At 38.6% G+C, this 25,404-nt stretch overlaps 1 protein-coding gene across 1 annotated transcript in view; it reads right to left on the bottom strand.

Moving 5' to 3' along the window:
• Positions 1–912: 912 nt before the first annotated feature.
• The window catches only part of cbln4 (cerebellin 4 precursor), a 147,754-nt gene continuing 123,262 nt past the window's right edge, over positions 913–25,404 (bottom strand). Inside the window, exon 3 of the mRNA XM_072556984.1 lies at positions 913–10,485. Within this exon, the coding sequence (XP_072413085.1) occupies positions 10,288–10,485 (198 nt within the window). The 3' untranslated portion in view covers positions 913–10,287. The remainder of the gene's footprint in view (positions 10,486–25,404) is intronic.

The raw sequence follows: 25,404 nt of genomic DNA, 5'->3' as shown, positions 1-25,404 counted from the left end.
GTTGATAATGTATTTTTAAAAGTATGACTTTGTAACTGTAGCATTGATTATGCTTTGTATTTAAATAATTGAAGCATTGGCTTTAAAACTTGATTTGGATAGACTCATGTTATTTTGAACAAATCCATTCTGCACCAATGAAACAAAACGCCTGCTGGCACATAACTCCTCTGGTGCAAACAAATTGTTGCCACTACTCAGTTGTGCACCTGCAAAGGAAAAATTAATGTACTTATTTACTGATGTTCACTCTCTCCGCTTGTTCAGTGCTACAACTAATGAATCTAACGATATCAACAGATCCCACAGGCACCAAATGAATCAAAGTTTGAACTGTTTTTGGTGTTCAATGATAGACAATTGTTGGACAGGGCACTCGGAGCTTCTTAGTCTCCTTCAAAGCGAACAAAAATTTTTACATCCACTTTCACAGTGAGGTACATCTTCAATTTAAAAACTCATTTGTAAGATGACACCTTTGAGAAGTAGCATTACCCTGAGTCCTACATGGAAACGCTGAACCTAAATTATGTGCTGAGCTTCGTGCTGGGCCTGGAACATGTACCTGCTGATTTAAAGCAAGAGTACTGTCAACTTGGCAAATCTGATGCATTGGTAAGCCATCCCATACTTGAGAAACATTTTCCTGTTCATCCAGAACTGTTTCAAGAATTATTCCATCATTTTAGTTTTATAGATTAGGGGAAGATTTTATATCATGAAATATTACCTTGAAATTGAAGCAGGAGCACAATGTTTCTCAATATAATCAGCATTCTGATCTAAACATAAAGAATTTAATAATCAAATTCTTGTATCAATTTTGCACACTTTAGTCACTGAGATTGCCAACAGTTAAATATTACGAGACCAATCCAAATTTAACCATATATATTTTTATTTACTGTTAAGCAAGCTAAAAAACATTATGCACCGGATATGTAATAAACAGACAAATTAGGATACACCATGAGTATCAGAAGACTTATAAAACTAACATTGCAATTGATATATATTGTACAATTCTCAAATGATAATGGTACATTTTCACTGTGAATAGATGTGATGCTTCACTGCTGTGAAAAGTAAAACAAGGACTGAGAACCACATCATTTCAAGAATTAGATTCAAATTCAGGACAGTAATAAAGAAGGTCTCAGCATTCTAATCTCTATTAAAAGTTTGAAATGATATATTTTTTAAATTGGTCTCAATCCACATTCCCATCTGCCGCACGTTCTTAGCAAATACTTTTAACATTTAAAATTTAAGCACAATTATTTTTAAAGTAACAATTGCAGTGAATTATCCTTTAATAATATCTTTTACGTGTTGCATTGCAAAACGTCTTTAAAAAGTGTATCAAAAATGCCATACCAATGATCATACATAACAGCATTCTTTCATGCAGAATAAAGATCTGAAGTCACTCACACCTGTGGTGATTGTAAATTACAGGTCTTACACACTTAAGGAAGAACTGGCACATTAACCTCCACTTATTTCATAGATAAACACATCTGATTTGGAGAAATTCTCCATCTGTCATGTCAGACATTTCATTTACTTATCTTGTGATTATAATTGAATAGTGGTAACAACTTTGAATAAGTAATAGCATTGGAATGGCAGCTGTTGACAGTATTGATGTTTAAACAGAGAGGTGCAGTTTTATCTGTCATAATTGTACATTGTAGCCATGTTAAAACAAACGGTCAGGGGTTGGTGTTGGCAAGATCATTTAATGGTCATTAAGATTAGTTTGATTTTTGAGTTTGGCAAGTGGTACAAAGTGGTTAGCACTTAACAGCACTCAGCAGGGTTAAACATACTGGCAAACCAAAAGGAAAAAAAAATCACCTGGAAATTAGTTATATTTCAGAGATTTTTAACATGGTTCTCAGCTTTATGCTTGGAGGATACATTTTTGTACTGGTAAAATCAAATTATGCTGTTCTGATGCAGATACTAACTGCCATGCTGAACTCCAGACTATGCTCTATTATTAACCCAAAGGATGGACTAAAGGCTATATCACTTTAAACAAAAAAGTATTGACATTGTAGGAAGCTTGAGATAGACCGATCAAGTGACAGATTAAAAACAGAGACAAGGTTGCAATTTAAAGCTCTCTTTTATACCTGATCCATTTTTTTTATTTCAGTCGATCATTGTTAAAGCAAAGTGAATTACAAAACCAAAAGCAATAGAGCATCTGCCAGGGAATTGGTTTCTTGCACTGAGCTGGTGAAACTGTTAATGGGTTTGTGTCAGACCTGAGTAGCAATTAGACTGGAACTACTTTTCATTCTAAGTGTTGTCACACTTGACTGAGATCTTTGGACTGTTACGCAAGTTATGGTAAGTCAGAAGGTATTCATCATTTGGACTTGCAACAGGAAGATAACAATAATTTCACATGATGTTAGGGTGGGTTTAACACTTTGCACCCAAGGTTAATAGGTTTATACATAACAAGAAACACAACCCAATGCAGTTTGCCAATCTTAATGATGACACTGATGTGCAACTGTCATTTTCAACCAAAGGCTTTTCAAAACTTAAACAGATACATTAATAGTTTTATGTTAAGCTGTTAAAGGCAGTAGATAGAAGTCGCAATGCTGAAAGCATTCCCACAACATTATCCTAAAGGCTTCATAGAAGTGTAATTAAGTATAAGTTCCTACATTGTTGAAGCTCTACTTCCACAATAGGAACAAGGTGGGCTGTATAGCCTCTCAATCCTGTTGCGTCATTTAATTACCATAAACCATGGGCAATTTCTACCTTAACTGTATCCAGCCATTTTGGTTCCATAAACCTTTCACTTTTGCTAAAGTTGTTCAAAACAATTTTTATCAATTTTACTTTTGAAATTCCCAATAAATTTGATCTTAATTGCTGTTTGACGAACGTTTCCGGTTTCCACCTCCCCTTTGTCACTTAGCATTGTGAACGCAATCAATGATCTACCACTATTATTAAGATTTCTGCCCCGTCATTCAGAATTCCCCACTCAGCAAAATAATTTCCCTTTACTTATCCAACTCCTTTAATCATCTTGAACAATAAGATTAAACCATCCTTCAGTCTTCTATACAAAAGAGAATTCAAGTTTTATTTATGCAAACAGTTCTTCTGTGCACCACTTTTAGTACACTTAATATTTGATATTCAACTTCTTTGCAGTATTTCTATTGACCAAAACTTATTCAAATTGGATGGCAAAACAGTGTGAAGTTGCCATCATCATTTAGGAAATTATTACAATAATATGAAAAAAAACTGTCTGAAACAACAAAGAAAATATTTAAAAATTAGCAATTTGTTTGGCTAGGCATTGTCAGGCCTTTAGACAAAAACAAGTCAAGACATTTAAGGAAAAATACCTGCTTATTGAATGAGCCCAATCTTTATTCATATTTAAGAAAAGTAATGTAAAGCAAAATGAAAAAAAATGGATTCGCAGTTTAACTCAGAAATATGGGCAGGCACGCAGCATACATTAACCTCATGTATCAAAATTTAATCACAGAGGACCTCCCCCATTCTGTCCAATCTTTTATTTCTACATCAACCATAAATAAGCAATTACTTTTTTTTCATTCCAATTTCTCATTAAGGGGAAGGATGATGCTAAAGAACATTTTTTTTGAAAAAAAGAGTTTCATTCAACAGCACGTTTCATGTCAACAATTTTTTGTCATACCTAAGAATACTGAGCTAACTTCAGCAGAGTTGGAGAATAGGGCAGTGATTTTCTGGGAACTTGATAGGCAAGATATTGGCAGCCTGTCCTTGGAGTGTGTCCAATGCTATAGGCAAGAGGTCTAAACTATTCTCTAACTTTTCTCAGCAAGCTTCAAGCAGCCAAACAGATACCTTACTAATATGGTAGGAGGTAAATTATACAACACAGAAGTTAAATACTCAATGGAATGGGTTCATGCTGAAGTCTAGGATTCACATGAACCTTTTCACACTTTGTAAATATCATCCAAATTACCAAATACTGGTTTCATTTCTCTCTATGCATATTCAAAGGCAAATGATTTTGACTTCCTTTTCCCTTCTTTCTTTTAAGGCAGCATTAATTTGCTTTCTTCACCATTTTAAAGGCTGTCCTAGTACTGTATCCATTCAAAGCTGAAGAATCAGGTTAGGAAGTATGGTCTATGCCTCTTCCCGCTATGAAAATGAACCCTTATTGCTATGAAGGTGTAAACTGTAAGGGTAATTTCCCATCGTTTGAGTCGGTCTCTGCTCAGCATTTCTAAATTCAAATTGAATGACGGCATTCAGAAATAGAATTCAAATAACTTGATGTGTAAATACCTTTAAGTTCCAACACTCAATGCCTCTTTCTTTTGTGATTTGCAACTTCAGAGATTTCCAAGGATTGTCATGATTTCAACCAGCGATCTCTAGTCGACATGGAGATGGGATCGTTGATTTAAAAAGCCATTTACTGGCATTTTTAACAACAATGGCCCTGCTTCCACATGCTGGAAGGAATTTCATCTCCTTGCTTGCAGCAGACTGGGAGCGGGGACTCAGGGCAGAAGGGAAGGCATGAAACGGAATATCTATCACCTTCCCAATACCTTGCAATGCACTCAGGGTTAGCAAAAGCTGTAAAGGATCTTTCCACACAGAGACCAACTGAGGGCTTAAGTGGCAAAATGAGCCCACTTAAAGGCCTCATCTCATCATTGCTTGTACTCTGTCAATGTTTGGAAGAGTTGGTTGAGAATGGGACATAAACCACATGGGAAGACTGGCAACATCCCTGTAGGATCAGCGGGCGGGCAGTCCTGATCACATATGCTGGGGTCCATGCATGGACACTAGCAGCAAGGAACCACCCTGTCAGACAGCACAACTCCTTTTCCTTCAACAAAAACCCACACTGCACCACCTGCCTGACTGGCCCCAACAAGTGCAATACTCTTATCTCCATTCTAGGGTCTGCTCTCTTGTTGGTGGTTCCAGATTGCTGCAATGTTAATAATGGCCATTGGTCTTAGTTGCTGGAGCTGTAAGAGGTGCCAGTTCTCTGAATGCTAGCTGTTCTTAAAAGTGGGATTTGTACACTTAGAGAAACAGAAGCCTGAACTGCCTAGTAACGTGTCAGAGCTTCTGGAGATGGCCATACCGGGTTTCAGGGTCACCACTGTAGTCACTAAATTCAGTCCAGTTTCTTTTTACTTCAGATAGGGTATGATTACACAAAAGGACAAGGCAACAATGGTGGTAAGGAATACAAATCAAGCTGTATTCTCAATTCTGATTAAGTTCTGCACTTGACTTGGAGTGAAAGACAGCCCAAAAGGATTAAAAATGTTCTCAGGAGACTGTTCATTAGAAGGATCCTTTAACAAGTTTCAACAGTTCCATAGTTATCTCCACCTAAACAGATATGGACAGAAAATGTTATCTATCTTTTTTAGACACATTATTGAAAACGTAATTGAATTTTTTATAGATTCAAAAAGAAACAGAGATAATTTGTTTTTTTCAAATTCCAAATGTCATATTCTATGAATATTTCAGTACTGTTTTCAAGTACGACCTGCAGACAGACATATTACTTATTAGGATCCTTCTGTAAGAATATCTCTGAGAGCTACATAATATGAATCCCACAGCTCCAAAGGAACTGGAGGACAGGCATCATCAGAGCCATCTCCCACAAAGATCCCATGAGCCACAAACATGTTGGTCTATTTAAAACTTTTATTGGGGGTAAGATGTTTTATATAACTTGTATGCTAGAAAGACAAAATTGTGTGCCAAAGGGCCTCATTGCTTCCAAGGTTAGCATAGCAAATTCTTATTTTACAGCAACTTCACACATGCTGATGTTGGCTAAGGATAAGAATGGTTTGGCCTCTGATGGTCAAATAATCTTCCAAAAAGTAATCGGCTAAATTACTCATTGAATACGGTACTGAAAGTTAATTAACTCCCATGGATCTCTACCTGCTCCCTCAGTAATGGGACTGCATATTCAGGAAGAGTGGAAAAATTGGCAACATGTTTGTTGTTTAAAAAGGGAACAGCATAAGTAATGTATCTGACATCCTGGGCTACTGGATAATGGTGATTCAGTTGGCAGTCAAAGTGAGTCAACTATGAGAATTTGATGATGTAGTTTCTTTAAAACAAAGCATTGAGAATTTGTATTTCCATCTAAATTTCTGTGTGCTTTGAACACATTGGACAGTTGCAAACCATCTACAGGTCCTACCTATCATATGATTTATAAGGGCCAACCATCCCTACATGTACTTTAGGGAAGAATGGGACAGTACCAAAACAGAGAAACATGCCAAAAGGGAAATAGCTCAGGTAGGAGGAGTTAGAAAGAGATGATAAAAGGATTATAGAAGAAAGACAGAGGAATGAGAACAGCAATATACCATATATACAGACACACAGTTGGACCGAAGGGTCTGTTTCCGTCCTGTATATCTCTATAGCTCTGTATAGAAATTTGTGTGGAAGTTAAAAAAGAAATATACATGGATGAAGCTTATCCATTATTTATTTGTATTATTTTATATATTATGTCAATCAATGCATTGTTGGTCTAACGTGAGAAGATATTCTGTCACACAAGTACCTCAGCATCAATCTATAGTGGTAACGATTAGTTTTAAGAAGATCTGTTTCAAACATCACAAATGTCTCTAAACTCAGAGACTCATATCAAGTAGAATTGAAATAAATTGGCTGATGATAATTTCCAGTCTTGTGTGATTCTCAGAATTTGAGATGAAAAATAGAAAACCACTACAATTTTAGACAAATTGGTAGGATTGTGTAGTGAATAATTGATTGCGTTATATTATGAATATTAAATAATCTTTAACGAAAACCCTGTTCCCTATCAGAATCAAAGTAGGGCCACTTACTGTGTAATATTAGACAGAGGTTTTGTTAAGAGTTCTTAGCCATGTTATGGGATTGAATAAGTTTGTCTGGTTGATAGTAGCATGGAAGAAATCTTTTCATTTGCCTTTATTAAATGAACTTTATCCTGAATTGAGCAATAATTGATGTGTATCTGCTAATAATGGATACAAACTTGAAAATATTTAGCATTCAATCTGATCATCTCTATTTCTTCAGTACTGCATATTACAAACGCAGGCACACACTGAGTTTGGCTGTTATACTATTCCAAATCTTTCCGTAGGCTTTGTGACAGCAAACTATATTGATTTACAGAAAAGTCACAGGCTAATTTAAACAACAATGTATTTTCTTAAAAGACCACTATTACTGTCAGAATATACAAGTAGCATTTTCTCACAACAGTGGTGGCACTGTAATAATATTGTCAAGGCTTTAGGTTAAAAGACAGCTCAGCAAGGAGGTGAGACGAATGCTGAATGTCTCTTCTTTTGTAATGTTTTTTAAAAATTCTTATTAAAATGGGGAATGATATCACTTGAAGGTTGAACTTACCTTCACCTCACCACCCCCCACCAAATCTATTTATTTCCATGAATAACAGGATCAGAAATTAGGAGGAAACAATAAACTAGTGAGAAATCATTCTTCCTCTTGACCTAGCCCATGGAGACCAGGAAAGAATTAGTCAATCTCAACTTGGGTGACAGTGACACTTTGATAGGTCACTTCACTAGAGACCAGAACAAAAGATCCATGGTGCCCCCATGCATTTTCCAGAACTATCAATTGACCTGAACAGAGTTTCATAGTCTGTCACAGGGGCTGTATTTGCAAATTTAAAGTAGGAATTGGAGAACTATATGACAAGTCAGTCAACAACTATGGGGCATGAACAACTCTGGTCAAGACATGAGGAAAAATTGATAAAGTAAAGCGAAAGAATCCACTATCTTTCCATTTCTATTTTAATTTCTGTGAGCTAGGTCTCTCAAAGACCAATTGTGGAAATGTTAAATCACGAATGCAACTATCAAAAACATCTCAGTGGATGGCTTGACCACAATATCCTTTGTCATTAAGTTGATTGTGAAACTGAATCATGAGTTGAATACATGTGTAATTTAGAGTGCTGTCCGAAATCATATACACCACTTTATATTATTTTATTTTCACTGCTTTCCAGATTTCCACCAAAAATGTTCAGTCACAGGAAGATTGCTTCCTGAACATTGGAATTCTATTGACATGAACTTGTACTCCATAAAATCAATTTAGTTCATTGTCATGTATACTTGAATCAAAAAGCCCTTATTCATAGAAACTATACCTGCAATTACAGTGAGGCTTATCAAAGTAAGACACGAATGACCCATGAGAAAATGTCACTTGTACACATTTTGTTAAATCATGAGGACACTTGGAAGGCTTGCCTTTTTAACCACACCAAACATTATTTGTTTTCAGCTCTTTTCTACAATACAGTGGAATTCTACACAAATGTATGGAAATGATGCTTTAACTGTGGAAAATTGTCAGGGCTGTCATATTTGAGTAAAGCTACTTCATAGACACATAGGTCACTTTATGATGCAACCATTACACGTGTCACCTTGAGCAATGTTATTTTGTTTATTATTCAATAAGGCAAAAGTAGTTCCAAAAGTGAAACTAATTCTCTCATGAGCCTGATCAACCAGCAGCATGTGGCAAGAGTTTTTTTTTAATTTTATTCCCTCAGCTTCAAGTTTGCAATTCCAGTGGTTAATAAACTGAGTTTTCAATAGGTCTGCTGCCATAATGGTTTTCCTGTAATACTTTCTTTTACAGAAGACATCCAGTTTGGATGTATTAACTCCAACCACAATTTTAGAATATAAATAATAGATTATTTGAGTTAATACATTTTCAGCACAGACTTTAATGAGTATATTCATATTCCGGAACTTCAACACAGTTTTCTTATCAACAGTTGGTTGATTGTTCAGGAATGTTATATTGTGAAGTATGGCTTATACTTGACGTGAGACAGCAATTAACTCATCCCTGTTAAATTTGGAGGTGCAAACTGTGTAAGGCATGTTGATCACTGTTACAATATTTTTCTTGATGTTCATTTGGCTGGAAACAGACCAGATTGGAAGTAATGTTAGGCAGATGTTTCAACAAAATCTTTGAATTTAACTCTCTGGCTAAGTCAGCTTTGAAACTGTTGGTACTCCATTATTAAGATAGTTTTATTATTAAGATAGTTAAGATAGTCAATGTATATATTCCAAACCCATGCCACAAATTTCAGCTCAGTGTAACAGAGATAATAACATTAAATTAAAACAAACTTCAAGTAAAATATGTATGGAATCTAACAGCATTCTTGTAGCTTTGATAAGAATTTGGTCAACTGCCTAGTTCTCAATAGCAGATGGATTATGAACTGAAACAAAGGTGAAATGATTACAGGTTTGAGACAGAGTTAACACTTTCCCAAGTGTTAGTTTGGTGGTTCGCTGTTCCACAAATGGGGTTAGGTGTCAGAAACAATGCTAGAAGCAGGGGCTAGTTTTCAGAATGACATCACCATCCAACTAAATTGTTATGAAATCAGTTTTCATTATACAGCACCCTGAAGGCAGCACAACATCACCATTAGCCCATGAAAGCTCATTTCATTGAAAAATTATTCCATTAAAAATGAAAAGTGTGTTCAGGTAAAGTGCATTGAAAACCTAAAGCAACACCTTGTTTTAAATATTAAAGGTAAATAATGACAAAGCAGAATTGTACATATACGTCAATGTATTTTAAGGCAATGTAAGCAAATGAAGCATGGTAATGAACATACATACATATCCCAAATCCACCATTATACGATGGTAAACAGGTTTTTTTTCCTCCTTTGAATGGTGTATTAATAATGCAACTTTAATTTAAGCCATTATTAAATGCATCTAACCTCATTGACAGGCTTTTTAAAGGCAAAACATATTTGTGAATGTACACAGATGTATCCAGTCCAGAAATTTTGTACTAATTTTGCAGGCAAACTGTTCCATCTTAACGTCAACTGCAGTTAGGGTGTCTTCCTCTCATTTATGATTTTCCACTTTATGTCTTTTCTCATTTGTGCAGATTAGCTAAGATGTTGTAAACTTTTCTTTCCCTCCAGAAGTCTTTAAAGCAGTTCAAATAAACCAGACAATTCACATCCACTGAGAGTATTTGTATCATACGACCAAGTATAGTCCAGATTAATATTTGGGACAAATGATCCACACTTTTTAAATGATCTTCAAAACCAACACATAGGACAATCAGTTTATAATCAAGAAAATTATGCATGTTGATTCAAAGATATTTTGTTGGGATTTACAGAGGGAAAACCAAGAAACCAGAAAATGTTGAATATTGCCATCCGCCAACCAGGTTACCTTTCTCCAGTTTCAGGTATGCTTTGTCTTCTTTATCTAAATAGAGCAGGACTCCATTAGTGGCAGCTTCACGAGTTACATCCTTGTCCCCAGCAAAAGCAGAAATTACTGGTTTACCATTAAGCATAAGATTGACCTATGATTAAAAAAGAAACATTTGTTATATTAAAAATTGCAAGATCAGTTATTACTACAAGCAAGATTCAGCCAAAGGGTATAAAAGGTTACTATAAGGAACCATTCATTGTACAGTTCAACAATTCAAAAGGTGAACTCCACCTGAGGCAGATCCAATTGCAAAGCAACAAACATCTACTTTACAAATGGATTCATCAAACTTGTGTTAATATTTATACTAAATGCTTTTCCTTTCAAAGGATCTGGAACCAAACAACTTTTTTTTTTGCTCTGGTGCATCTCAGGAGTAGACTTTCTTTAATTTGCTTCCCCCCTCAGAGTAGCCTGGAGCTTTGGGAAGTGTGAGAATAAAATACTATTCCCTTCCAGATCCTCGCCAATTAACTTTCTTTTATTCATTTACAGGATGAGGGTGTCTCTGGATCAGCTAGCATTTTTTGCTGATCCATAATTGCCCAGAGGGCAGTTAAGAGTCCACCATATTGCTGTGGGCCTGGAGTCACATGTAGGCCAGACCAGGTAATGATGGCAGTTTCCTTCCCTAAAGGATACTAGTGAACCAGACGGGTTTTTCCCTGACAATCAGCAATGGATTCATGATGATCATTCGACTCTTAATTTCAGATTTTTATCACATTCAAATTCCACCATCTGCCATGGTAGGATTCAAACCTGGGGTTCCCCGAACATGAGATAGGTCTCTGGATTTAAAAAACAGTGATAATACCACTAGGCCATCACTTCCCACCGCTTGAATTGGTCTTCTCACCCCTAAGAGAAAGTGAGGACTGCAGATGCTGGAGACCAGAGTTGAAAAGTGTGGTGCTGGAAAAGCGCAGCAGTCCAGGCAGCATCCGAGGAGCAGGAGAATCGACGTTTCGGGCATAAGCCCTTCTTCAGGAATGAGGCTTGTGTGCCAAGCGGCATGAGATAAAAGGTGGGGGGGGGGAGATTTGGGGGAGGGGCACTGGGAATACAATAAGTGGAAGGAGGTGAGGGTGAGGGTGATAGGCCAGAGAGGGGGTGGCTGTGGAGAGGTCAGGAAGAAGATTGCAGGTCAAGAGGGCGGTGCTGAATTCGGGGGTTGGGACGGAGATAAGGTGGGGGGAGGGGAATGAGGAAGCTGGAGAAATCTACATTCATCCTCCTCCCCCCCACCTTTTAGCTCATGCCGTTTGGCACACCAGCCTCATTCCTGAAGAAGTGCTTATGCCCGAAACGTCGATTCTCCTGCTCCTCGGATGCTGCCTTCTCACCCCTAGGCCAATTAGGAGTCAAGTAGAAAATGAATGGCCACTTAAGATATTATTCCCCTATTACTGGCATCTTAATGGTGGGTTGGGTATTGGGGGTTGGGGACGTGTGGTGTTGGCCCTGCAGGAATCCTCCATGTCCACCTAAACCTCCAACCTTCTTTGCTCGGATTCCCCTGACCAGCCTAGGTGAGCCTGCCCAACTCACTTCTCTTCCAGAGACAGTTTCTTGTCATTGATGCATTTCTGCAGTCTCAGCAATGGCCATTGCTCTCTTTGTGCTGCTGGGACTCAAGATCTGCTGACTCACTGATCGTCCGGCAGTTTTGAGAGGCAAGCTCTTTTCATTCAAAGACATAGGAACACCAATAGAAGGTAGCAGACTCCCTGAAAACCTTCAGTCCTGTCAGGAATTGGCAGTGTTGGAGTTGCAAACAGCTTTTGGCACAGCAGACACTAGGCAGCTTAGTTGATAGGAATACTGCTGCATCCATTAAATTCAGACTCAAGTCATTGCAAAATGTTATATCAGGCAAAATCCATGACAGCTGTTAATGGTTAAATGGTAATTTAGTAATTCCTCATGGACTTTGATTTCCAGTTGCAGACAGTATTTCTCATTGTTAAAGCAATGCTAATGCTATGGGCCAGGCCAGACCCCCTCAAAATATTTTAAGAAGGTAGCCCAGACCCTAACTTTTACTTTTCTTTTAAAAGGCAGATGTAAAGTGAATATTCTAGGAGTGATGCAATTAGTCAAACCACTCAGCTTTAAGCATTACAGGATTTATTTACACAATATGGTTGAAACATGAATAAAAGAAAACAGAATTTAGAGTACCTTAGCTATTTGAAAACCTGACCCATTCTATTGCAACTTAATGAAGGAGCTGTTCCAATCCTCACAACATACCCTAAACATATCCCTGGTAAATGGTAAATTCAAACATAGGGTCTTACAGGCAGAAGAGATTTCAGAGAGAAAGTTCAGGCAAAACCGCTGTCGAAGCACTGAACCTCTTTTCCCTGCTGCCAGTAGCTTCTGACTGCCTGCTAAAAGCTAAACCAAAGAAGAAAAAACCTGAACTGGGAGAACTAGTTACTTCCCCTTCATTGTATAACTGTCTCTAAAAAAAAACCGCAAGGCCACATCTGATTGTTGACTTAGTGTGTGTTAGCCAATTCGGCCCCATTGACTTTATAACCCTTCTTTAAAAAAAAACAAGGACAGAATAATCTTGTTAAAAGAGCAGTATCACACCTCCCCCTAAAAAAAACATCAATATACAAAGATGCTTCATTTTAAAACTCCTGAGCTTTACACTGTTCGTTCACTACAATACATATACATCGCATTGATTACATTGACTATAATCATGCAAACATGAACTACTACATTCCATTTCTGTCTGATACTCCTGCCACTGAACACCTCTGTTTCTCACCAAGTCTCAACAATGCATCAGCAAACACATTTCCTTGCCCTGCTACATGCACAATTTTCAAACTGAATGGCTGCAATAATAAGCTCCATCTAAACAGTCTAGAATGTTTGTCCTTAAATTTTGCCCAAAACTTTAATGGGTTATGATTAGTATATATGATTGTCTCAGATACATTTCTGGCAACATAAATGTTGAAGAGTTGTAACGCCAATACCAAGCTCAAAGTCTCCTTCTCAATTGTTGAATATTTCTGTTGATGAATTTTCAATTTCCTGGAGAAATATCCACTTGGTCTTTCTATCTAGTCGTCATCTTCCTGTATGAGAACAGCACTAATACCCACATTACTCGCATCGATAGCCATGTTGAATGGCTTTGTGTAATTCGGTGTGGCAGTGGTTAACACAGCTTTCAGGCTGTCAAATGCCTTTTGACAGTCTGACATCCACTGAAACTTCTTGCCTTTCTTTAACAATTCAGTGAATGAAACAGGCACACTGCTAAAATTCGGTTCAAATTTCTGATAAAATCCACTCAATCCCAGGAATTGTAGTACTGCTGTGTTTGTTGATGGTATGGGAAACTCCCCAATTACCTTTGTTTTACATTCCATGGGGCCATCTGTCCGTGTCTAATAACATGGCCCAGAAAGGTGACTTGGGCTTTGGCAAGTTCACTCTTTTAGATTAGATTACTTACAGTGTGGAAACAGGCCCTTCGGCCCAACAAGCCCACACCGACCCTCCAAAGCGCAACCCACCCAGACCCATTCCCCTACATTTACCCCTTCACCTAACACTAAGGGCAATTTTAGCATAGCCAATTCACCTAACCTGCACATTTTTGGACTGTGGGAGGAAACCGGAGCACCCGGAGGAAACCCACGCAGACACGGGGAGAATGTACAAACTCCACACAGACATTTGCCTGAGGCGGGAATTGAACCCAGGTCTCTGGCACTATGAGGCAGCAGTGCTAATCACTGTGCCACCGTGCCACCCACTCTTAGCCAGCTTTATCACCAAGCCTACCTTCTAAAGTTGATCAAATTATTCTGATAAATGTTGCAAATATTCCTTCCATGTGAGACTAAAAATCACCAGGTCATTGATGTAAACCACACAAATGGGTAATCCAGAAATGACTTTATTGATTCAATTTTGAAATGTGGCTGGTATATTTTTCATGCCAAACGGCATGACTTTAAATCGATACAGTCCATTTGATGTTATGAAAGCTGAAATTGTCAGATAAAGGGACTTGCCAGTATCCTCTGAGTAAGTCCAACTTAGAAACATACGTTCCTTGTCCCACATTTTTAATACAGTCTTTCAAACATGGAATCAGATGTGAATCAGACTTTGTAACTGCATTGACTTTGCGATAGTCCATACATAACCATTAGGTACCATTTGGTTTTGGCACTATTACTATGAGTGAGATCCAGTCATTGCAATTCACTTCGATTATGTCATCTTGGAGTATGCATTCAACCTCTTTTTGAACCTGTGTCAACTTTAGAGAGTTAAGTCTATAAGGATGTTGCTTAATTGGAAAAACATTTCCGATATCTACATTTTGCAGAATTAGATTAGTACTTCCCAGCTTTATTTCCACATATCTCCTTTCCATCTTTCCAAATAGCAATAACTTCTTCAGGTCATTTCAATTTTTCTCTGAAAGGTACCTCAATATTCCAATTTTTGACAATTTCTTCATTGACCAATTTAATTTGAGGAATGTCTAAATCAGAATCCTCTGAATTTGTTTTTTTTTGTGTTGTAACTAGGAACACATTCTCATTTTCCCATCAAAATCCTTTTTGAGCATATTCGCATGACACACTGTTTGAGATTTCTTTCTGTCTGGAGTCCTTATCAAATAGTTCAGCTCCCTCAGTCTCCTTTCAACTTGATTAGGTCCACTAAACCTTGCTTTTAAAAGTTCACTTGTCTCTGGAAGTATCACGTTATCTCTGTTAGCAAAATAGTGAATTTTTGATTTCTTGTCTGCTTCCTGTTTCATCATATGCGGTGATATTTTTAAATGCTGTCTAGCCAACTCCCCCTCTTTATTTAATCATTTCCTGAAATTTGACACATCGTCCAAATATGTGGTTCCGAATTCTCACTCACCAAATTTCTCCTTAATCAATTTTCATGGGCCTTTCACTTCACGCCTAAAAAACTAATTAAAATGGACTGAATTTGGTCGATTCATTTGGTGCATCTCTGATGACAAAAAGTACAAATGGAATTCCTAATCCCAATCAACCTAGAAAGGTGTGAAGCCCTTCACTTTGGAAGGTCGAATTTAAATGCAGAATACAGGATTAAAGGCAGTATTCTTGGCAGTGTGGAGGAACAGAAGGATCTTGGGATCCATGTCCATAGATCCCTCAAAGTTGCCACTCAGGTTGATAGGGTTGTTAAGAAGGTGTATGGTGTGTTGGTTTTCATGAGCAGGAGGATTGAGTTTAAGAGCCACGAGGTTATGCTGAAGCTCTATAGAGTCCAGGTTAGATCACACTTGGAATATTGTGTTCAGTCTGGTTGCCTCCTTATAAGAAAGACATGGAAGCTTTAGAGAAGGTGCAGAGGAAATTTACCCAGGAGCTAGGACTTTTCTCATTGGAGCAAAGAAGGATGAGAGGTGACTTGATTGAGGTATACAAGATGTTGAGAGGCATAGATAGAGTGGATAGCCAGAGACTTTTTACTATGGCAGAAATGTCTAGCATGAAGGGCCATAATTTTAAAGTAATTGGAGGAAGGTTTAGGGGAAATGTCAGAGGCAGGTCTTTATTTAGAGTGGTGGGTGCATGGAATGCACTGCAGCAGTGCTGATAGAGTCAGATACATTAGGGCATTTAAGCAACTCTTGGATAGGCACATGGAAGTTAGTACAATGAAGAGTATGTAGGTTAGTCTGATCTTAGAGTAGGATAAAAGGTTGGCACATCATCGAGGGCCAAAGGCCTGTACTGTGCTGTCCTGTTTTCTATATTCTATAAGCCCTTAACATGGTCTTTAATGGCTGATGCCACTTTTGTAGCACTCCCTGTGATTCTGGATGGTACACAGTGGGTTTGAATTACTTTATTCCTAAACTATCCGTAACTTCCTTGAATAATTTTGATGTAGAGTTTGACTTTTGATCTGATTGTGTCACTGTGGGTCGACCGTATCTAGTGAAAAATTTGAGTAATTTTTCTACAATCCTTTTAGCTGTGATATGGTGTAATAGAATGGCCTCTGGAAATCTACTGGACACATTCATTATTATTAACAAATATTGATTCTCACATTTTGTTTTATGTAGAGGTCCAATGCAATCAATTAAGATTCTTGTAAAACCGTTCCTCAAATGCAAGAATGAGTATTAAAAGTGCGGGTTTTATTAGTCCATTCGGTTTTCCAATTACCTGGCGTGTATGACATGTCTGGCAAAATTTAACTACACCCTTGTGCAGTCAGGCCAGTAAAATCGTATTTTGGCTTGAGCTTTTCTTACCGCAAAATGACCTCCTACTGGAAGTTCATAAGCTTTCTATAATCCACTAGCAATACGACAATACTTCCCATTTCTCATCTGCCAGAATATGTGATGGTCTCCGTTTCCTCATTAAGACATAATTTTTAAGATAGTAGCAAGCAGGAATATACTCAAATTCCTCTTCCACATATGTTTTTTGATACAATTGCTTCAATTTTTCATTTCTCTGTTGTAACTCAGTTATCTTCTCTGAGCTAAAGATATCCACATTGGCCTTTATCTTGATCATTTGATCAAATATGGCCTCTGATAAGTCTGCCTCAACTTTCTTATCTGTACTCTTTGATTTTTCCTTCTGTTTCAACTGGTGACTTTGTGACTTCATTACCACACAGTCAGGAAAAATCTTCAGCTATGCTTTCTGTAATACCACACTTGCTTGGTTTTCCATTGGCTTTTCAACCACCTTAGGCAGCACTGCTACTGTGACTCAACTATATCGTTACCAAGGACAAATTGTATTCCTGGAGCTGAGAGTTCTTCCTGTACTCCTACCACCACTTTTTCACTTTTCACAGGACACTCTAACCTCTCTCTGCAGAATTGAGCACTTCTTGTCTCAATACTAGCACTTCTTCTGGCAATAGTCCATCTGAGTTACATATCTCCTCATCTCTCAACATCAAAGATTGACATGATGCCATATCTATTGCTACTGTAACCTCTTTATCTGTTGCTCCTGGCCTACCTTCACATGTAAATGATTTGAGAAGATCTGGCACTTCCTCCTTGACCAACTTCTGACCAGGTTATACATTCTGGTGCAGCTTTTCAGCCTCCACTGTGCTTTCCTTTATCACTCCAACAAAATTCACTGGTTTAATCCTGTTTTCCTTCATTCATCTTCCCAGTGCTTTTCCTAACCCACCAACACTGTGATCTCACGTGGCCCACTTTATTGTAGTGAAAACACTGGAGCTTTTTAACTTCTTTTTCCCCCTTCATTGGTTTCCTTTTTACCGTGATAAGTTATCCTTATGATCTTCACTGAGACCTACCTTTCCCTTTCCACGTGAGGATTTCTCTTTTCCTCAATTTCTATTCCCCATGGATTGAAATTGATGTTGGAAGCCAAACTTTGATTTTTGGACCAAATCATAATCTAATGCTGCTAATCTTACCGTCTTAACTCTTTACTCTTCCACATGAGTTCTCACGACCTCAGGAAGTGAATTTTTGAACTCCTCCAAAATAATCATCTCTCAAAAAGCATCATACGTCTGCTTTATTTTTAATGCCCTTATCCACTGATCAAAATTATTTTGTTTGTTCCTTTCAAACTCAATATTTGTTTGACCAGGGTCCTTCCTTCGTGTTCTGAAGCACTGTCTAGTGGCTTCTGGCACAAGGTCATATGCACTTAAAATGGCTTTCTTCACCTCCTTGTATGCCCCAGCTACCTCCTCTGATAGTGATGCAAATACCTCACTAGCTCTACCTACCAGCTTTGTTTGGATCAACAAAACCCACATGGTCACTAGTCACTTCATTTCTTTAGCCACCCTCTGAAATGAGATGAAAAAGCCTTTTACATTCTTCTCATCAAATTTAGGCAATGGTTGGATATATTTAAACAGATCCTCACCAGGCCTTTGGCTACCATGGTTTGTCCATCCTCACTAAGCTTACCTCCTGCCTTCACTTCCATCTTTTTAAGCCAACCTTCCTGTCTAAGTGCCAATTCATGAAGTTTAAACTCTCTCTCTTTTTCCCTTTCTTCTCTCTACTTTTTGTTCTGCTAAAGCGAATCTGTCTTTTTACTTTTTGCTCTGCTTTTAATCAGAATTCAAACTGTTTAATTTATTTTTCTCTTTTCATTTTCTTTTGCCTCATGCTGCTTCATTTTCAATTGAATTATAGCCATTTCCAAAGAATCTGATGGTGTTTCCAGCAAATTTAAATGCTGAGCTATTGCTGTAATTATCTCTCCTTTCCTGACAGGCTCCAACTTCAGCTTGTCTGCTAATTCCAGCAGCTTGTCTTGTTCATCTTTTGTAAAGCCCCCAAAGTCAATTCTTCCACCCCCGGAAAGCTAGTAGTGACTGAAAGAGCCTTTATTACACAAAGCATTGTTTAAACCAACTGAATTCAACACCCAGAACAAAAGACACTAGCACCTACCACTCACTGCCTTTGAGTCCAACAATCCTAATCCCAAATTGAAAATATAGAATTAATCCCACTAAGAGCCCCCTGTCTGTTTTGGACCAGGCCAGACCCCTCAAGATATTTTACGAAGGTAGCCCAGACCCTAACTTTTATTTTTTTAAAGGCAAATCTGAAGTGGATTTTCCAGGAGTGATGCAGCTGGTCAAACCACTCGGCTTTAAGCAATACAGGATTCATTTACACACTACGAATGAAACAAAATCAAAAGAAAACCAAATTTAGAATAACCTTTTTGAAAACCTGACCAACTCTATCGCAACTTAACAAAGGAACTGTTCCAATCCCTGCAACAGCCCCTAAACACACCCCTTGGCAAATGGGTAAATTCAAACGTAGGGTCTTACAGGCAGCAGAGATTTCAGAGAGAAAGTTCAGGCAAGACTGCTGTTGAAGCACTGAACCTCTTTTCGCTGTAGCTGCTTCTCTGCTACCTGTAGCTTCTGACTACCTGCTAAAAACTAAACCAAACTAGAAAAAACCTGAATTGGGAGAACTAGCCACTCCCCTTTCATTATACAACTGTTTAAAAAACACCTGAAGGCCACCTCTGATTGTTGACTTCGACAGTGTCTGTTAGCCATTTCGCCACCACTGACCTTACAACCCCTTTTGACAAAGAACCACAGACAGAAATACCTTGTTAAAAGGGCAGCACCACCACACTAATGAATGACAATAGCAGTTTTTAAACATGAAAATTCTTCTACAAAGGTGATGGCACAGTACTTCTGGCTAATATATTTTATAAATGCAAACTTCAAAACCTTATCAAATTCATGGGATTGTACAGTGAGTTTTTTTTCTTTGCGAGTTTCCTGTGAGAAGCATAATCTGAAGAATGTTAGCTGCTCAAGGATTGTATTGATTGCTTCATCTCTAACAGTTCTGTTGGCTTAAACCGTGAGGTGCCCAGATATAATAGTAACACAAAATTCTGATTTTATTCAAGTAGTTCTAAGTAATGACACCACCCATTCCATCCAGTACAGCTAGAACAATGGCATTTACACTGCAAGGTGGCAAATTGTCCAAGTAAATTATGACTCCAAAAAAACAGGACAAATCAAACGTGGTCAATTACTTGCGATTATCAGCAATGTTATGGATAGGATCGTCAACAGTGTTTTCCAATGACAATTATTTAGCAGCAACCTGTTGATGCTCAATCTGTGTTCTGCAAGTCTTATTCTGCTCATCACCTCAATACAACCTTTTGCTAAATGCAGATAAAAGAGCTGAACACAAGAGGTGGTAAAGGTAACTGACTATTGCAGCAAGGATGCCTCGTAAAAGTGAAGTCAATGAGAATCAAGGGGAGAATTCTTCACAGCTGGAGCCAATGCCTAGCCCAAAGAAGATGGTTGTGGTTGTTAGAGATCAATCAGCTCTGATCTAGGACATTTCTACATGAGTTCCTCAGGATAGTGTCTTAGGTCAAACCATATCCAGCTACTTTACTAATGGCTATCCCTCCAACATAATATCAGATGTGGGGATGTTCACAAGTAGTTGTGCATTGTCCAGAATCTTTCATGACTCATCAGACACTGAAGTGGTTCATTGTCTGGCCTTGGGCTAACAAGTAAGATGGAACATTTACACATGGGTGCCAAGCATTGACAATCTCCAACAAAAAACAAACTGAACATCTCCCATTGATATTCAATGGCCTCTCCAACACTGAATCCTCTACTATCAAGATCCTAAGGATTTCTGTTGACTGGAAATTGGTCTAGTTATGTAAGTATCATGGCCTAAACAGGTTGGTAGGTAAGATGTTCAGAGCTCTGTGGAGATTAACTCATTTTGTGACTTGCCAAAGCTGCCCAACAATCTCAAAAGCACAAGTCAGGAGTTTGATGGAATACTCATCATTTTCCAGGATGTGTGCAGCCTCAACAACACTCAACATACTTGCTATGATCCAGGATAAAGCAGCACATTTGATTTGCACCTCATACACCACATTCAACATTCATTATCTCCTCAACTGGCTCCCAATGGTAGCAGGGTATACCATTGATCAGATGCACTGCAGCAATGAACCAAGACTTCCACAGTATTATTTCTAAATCCATCATGACCACCTAGGAGAAATTTAACAGATGTACAGAAATGGCACTACTTGCACATTCCCCTCCAAGCCACACACCATTCTGACTTGGAATAATATCACCATTCCATCACTACTACTCCAAACAGCACTGTGGACATACCTACATCATATGGTAGCTCAAGGAAATAGCTCATTATCACCTTCTTAGAGGCCATGAGAGATGGACTAGTCAGCGACAATCAAATCTCTTGAAACAATAACTGATACATCACTTACAGAGGGAACAGAGATAATATCATAATGGAATTTTGTGGACCTACTTCCTAACCAAATAGTGGGAGACTTATTACGTCAGGGAAAGGTTGCTAACTAAAGGAACAACAAAATTAGTTTGAGGGACACATCAACAGCACCCGCAGTAAAAGAGAGGAGGTCCAAGGTGGTTGCTTTCCAGGTCTCTCACTCTTTCCTGAACATCCTGCTCTGAATTCTGTATGCCTCAGTGAACTCTGAACTCTGCCAAAGATGGAAAGAAGAACAGTCTCCTGTACCAAATAGGTATGGATGTGAGTGATTGAAGAAGTCTGTACCAAACAGGTTTGGATGTAAGTAATTGAAGAAGTCAGTAGCAGGAATGTGGTCCCTCCAACCTAGACACTATGATCCAAGAGGATTTAGAACCCAATACGAACCTGACAGGTGAGTGGCTTAACATACACACGTCCAAGACTAATTTGTCCATCATTCTCCAGCAAAGCACATACATACTTTATACCTCCATTCATTCCTCTCTGTGCATTCCTGTTTGAACATCTGACAGTCACACTTACTGTTGCCCAATGCTCTCTTCAGCTTATCCTTGACAGGACTCTTCACAAGCAGGGTCTTTTTTCTCCTCTTCACACAAATCATTATGAAGGCTCACACCTTTGTATTCTCTGTTTGCATGAGAAATAACCACACAACCTGGCAAGAGCTAGGGATTGAAGGAGAGAAATTGGCCCTCCAATGTGAAGCACCCTTCTGCCATCCTCCATCCATGTTCAGGAATGTCACTGAGAAAGAAGCCCCATTCCAAGGCTGCAGATGTAAACAACAACCTGTCATGGAAGTGTGAGCTTCCTGAGCTACTGGTGCTCTGACAAATCAAGGGAAAGTTGACCTCTGGAAACTGTGTTGAGAGATTCACCTCTTTCCCAACAAGATCTCTGTGTCCATCCCTCTTTGGGGAAAAGACAGCTGGGTGTTTTCTACCTTGTTGCTGGAGCTGATGGTGTTGATATAACCTCTCCTCTTGCCCATCATCACAGCAAGATGGTGAAGACTGACAGTTGGGAACAGCAGCTGCAGGGGAGTGAATGAAGTGAAGGTAACGGCAGGGAAGAAGTTGCCAATCATCTGTTAAGCAATCGCTGAGGGAAGACATGCTTCCTAGAAAACTGCTCTCAACAGCTCAATGACTTGGGGTGGCATGGTGGCTCAGTAGTAAACACTGATATCTCTCAGCACCAGGGACCTGGGTTCAATTCCCCCTCAGGTGACTATCTGTGTGGAATTTGAACATTCTCCCTGTGTCTGTGTGGATCACCTCTGGGTGCTTCAGTTTCCTCCCACAGTACAAAGATGTGCAGGCTAGATGGATTAGCAATGGGAAAAGGTAGGGCATGAGTCTGGGTGGGATGCTTTTCAGAGGGTTGGTCTAGGCTGAATGGCCTGTTTCCATACTGTAATGATTCTGTGACTTAGATAAATATTAGTTTTCATTAATGAAATCAGAAGCCCTTGGTGATAATTTTTAACTGTTAAGGGTTAAATTAATAAATCATATAAGAATTGGTATTTAAATTTTGATATAATTCTTCTAAAACACATACATCAATAGTTTGCTGTACTCAAAGAAATATATCATTAACTTGCCAAAATACGTTCGACAAAATGCACATTTGTCAGTGCGATAGTTTGTATAAGCAAATTAAAGTGGAAGGGATGATGGAAAGTGTGGCAGTCAAAGATGACTTTCCTGAAAGAAATGAGAAAGGCATTTATTATAGAACTAAATTAATGTTATTTCCATCTTCTTCACTGTCATTATATTGTGACATTGAAATTAAAACAATAATATCTGCAAATCACATAGGCAGCAGTTCTTATGCACTCCCCTCTCCATAAATTTATCTGTACACCATGAAAGGCTCTAATCAATCACTAGAAATCCAAATTGTGTGATGTCTTTGGAAATGCTGTGGGACCAGCTTGTCCCTGCTTGTGCCAGAAAGAAGCAGGAACACTCCAAAAATAAAAGCACAAAACTTCCCTCCCTGTTCCTGCTGCTGATCTAAAAACTGCTATTTGCAGCAAAACCTAGACACCAGCTCTATGACTGAAAGTGGTGGGAGTCTCCATAATACATGCAAATCAGTTTCCCATGATATCAGTATTACTTTAATTATGAACATTCAGCAAATGATTTGCCGAGGTAGTAGAGGTTAGAAATCATCACTTCTGACAGCATTTGAAGGGCCACTCGTTTCCACATGTCATCTGATTCGGACATATATTGTTATCCATTATCATTCTGTCAAAATCCTGGAATTCACTTATCAACAACATTGAATATCTACCACACCACATGGACTGCAGTGGCTTAAAAGGTAGTTCACTATCAATCCCTCAAGTGCAGTTAGGGATTGGAAACTAAAACTGATCTTAATTGCCAGCGATACTCACTCACAAAAACAATTGAAAAGAGACATTCATCCAATTGAAGATTTACTGAGAGTGTTTTCTAACAGATGTAGTACTCTAATGTTTCATGATATATACTGCCATTTGGAGCATTGGCACAGAAGGCTATTTGCTTCACTGAAGACTGGGAGGAATACTTGTCATCCCATTTTAACTGCAGGAAGGAAAGCGGGAGAAACAGTGTCAGCAATAACAGGTATAGGAGCTTAAGGAGCAGCTCTGTCTCTGCAGGACCCCCAAAGAGAGGCACAGCTCAGATTTACTCTGTTCAGGAGCTCTACATTGACACTTCAGCAAGGAAGAGCTGACCTTGGTTTTTGGCACAGTAGCCAAGATCATTGTAGGAATTGTGACAGAGATGACAGCTGCAATCATGAACAAGGTCAAAGCATACCATGTCCATTGTTCCATTGTCACTTTGATGAGGCTGTACCTCAGTACTTCCACAGTTGAGGGTGAACAGGGATCCATGATATCAGCAACAGTGAAGTTCACATCAGTGTATTCCCCCAGCTTCTCAATGTTATTGGTGCTCAGACACCAGGCTGGGCTTTGATCCAAGAAGAATCGGTGTCACATCACCTGGGCAGCAGCAATAAATATTGCTTCTAAAGAGCTGACCACATAGTACATTACAATACATAACAAAATTGCTCAGGCAGATAGCAGTATGTCATGGAGCTGGAAGTGAATATATCTATGCTTGCCAACTCTTAAGCAGATTGCCAATGTCCTGCATGCATAGACAATTATTTACAAAAAGGTTGGGTTGTTAAAGTGAGTATCCCTGTCCTCTTCAGAAGAATTGAAACTTTGTATAAAAGATTTACAAAGATGTTGTAATGGTCGGAAGGTTTGAGCTATTGGGAGAGATTGAATAGGCTTGGATTACTTATGCTGGAGCATTGGAGGCTGAGGGGCGACCTTATGGAGGTTTATAAAATTATGTGGGGCAGGGATACGATGATTAGTCAATATCTTCTTCCCAGAGTAAGGAAGTTTAAAACTGGAGGGCATAGGTTTAAGGTGAGAGGGGAAAGATGTAAAAGGGGCAACCTTTTCATACAGAGGGTGGTGCATGTATTGACCGAGCTGCCAGAGGAAGTGGAGGAGGCTGGTGCAATGACAATATTTAAAAGGCATCTGGATAGGTCTATGAATAGGAAAGATTAGAGGGATTTAGGCCAAATGCTGTCAAATGGGAGTAGATTAATTTAGAAAATCTGGTCTGCATGGATGAGTTGGACTGAAGGGTCTCTCTCTCCATGTCATACAACTCTATGACTAAGATCCAACTTGTGACCAGTCAGCAGTCTCACCTATAGAAGTGCTCCAATCTTAAATAATTGATCATAAGCAGGCAGCTCGCATTCACTTTATTCCAACTGGAAAGCTGATTTTGAGTGCTGATATTAATGGAGCAAATGATGTTGTGCTACTTGTGTAACAATGTTCAAACCATGGAATTAGCATTAGAAAAATGTGAGAGACAATGGTACCAAGTAAGAGAAAATTTGTGCAGCAGAGGCTAAGCAGCAACTTTCTTGTCAGATTGCCATGTTAAATGCATATGGGATTTCTTTAGAAAGGAAAATGGGGAAGAGAAAAAAGCAGGCACTATGCAGCAGTCAATCTATCTCTAAAACTTCTGTTTCCTGTCCCAATGAACTCCAAGGCATTCTCTCACAAGCTAG

This window comes from Chiloscyllium punctatum, chromosome 37, assembly GCF_047496795.1.
Source record: "Chiloscyllium punctatum isolate Juve2018m chromosome 37, sChiPun1.3, whole genome shotgun sequence".
Classification (NCBI taxonomy): domain Eukaryota; kingdom Metazoa; phylum Chordata; class Chondrichthyes; order Orectolobiformes; family Hemiscylliidae; genus Chiloscyllium; species Chiloscyllium punctatum.
The sequence above is the reverse complement of the archived record's forward strand: the minus strand, read 5'-3'. Positions and strand labels throughout refer to the sequence as shown.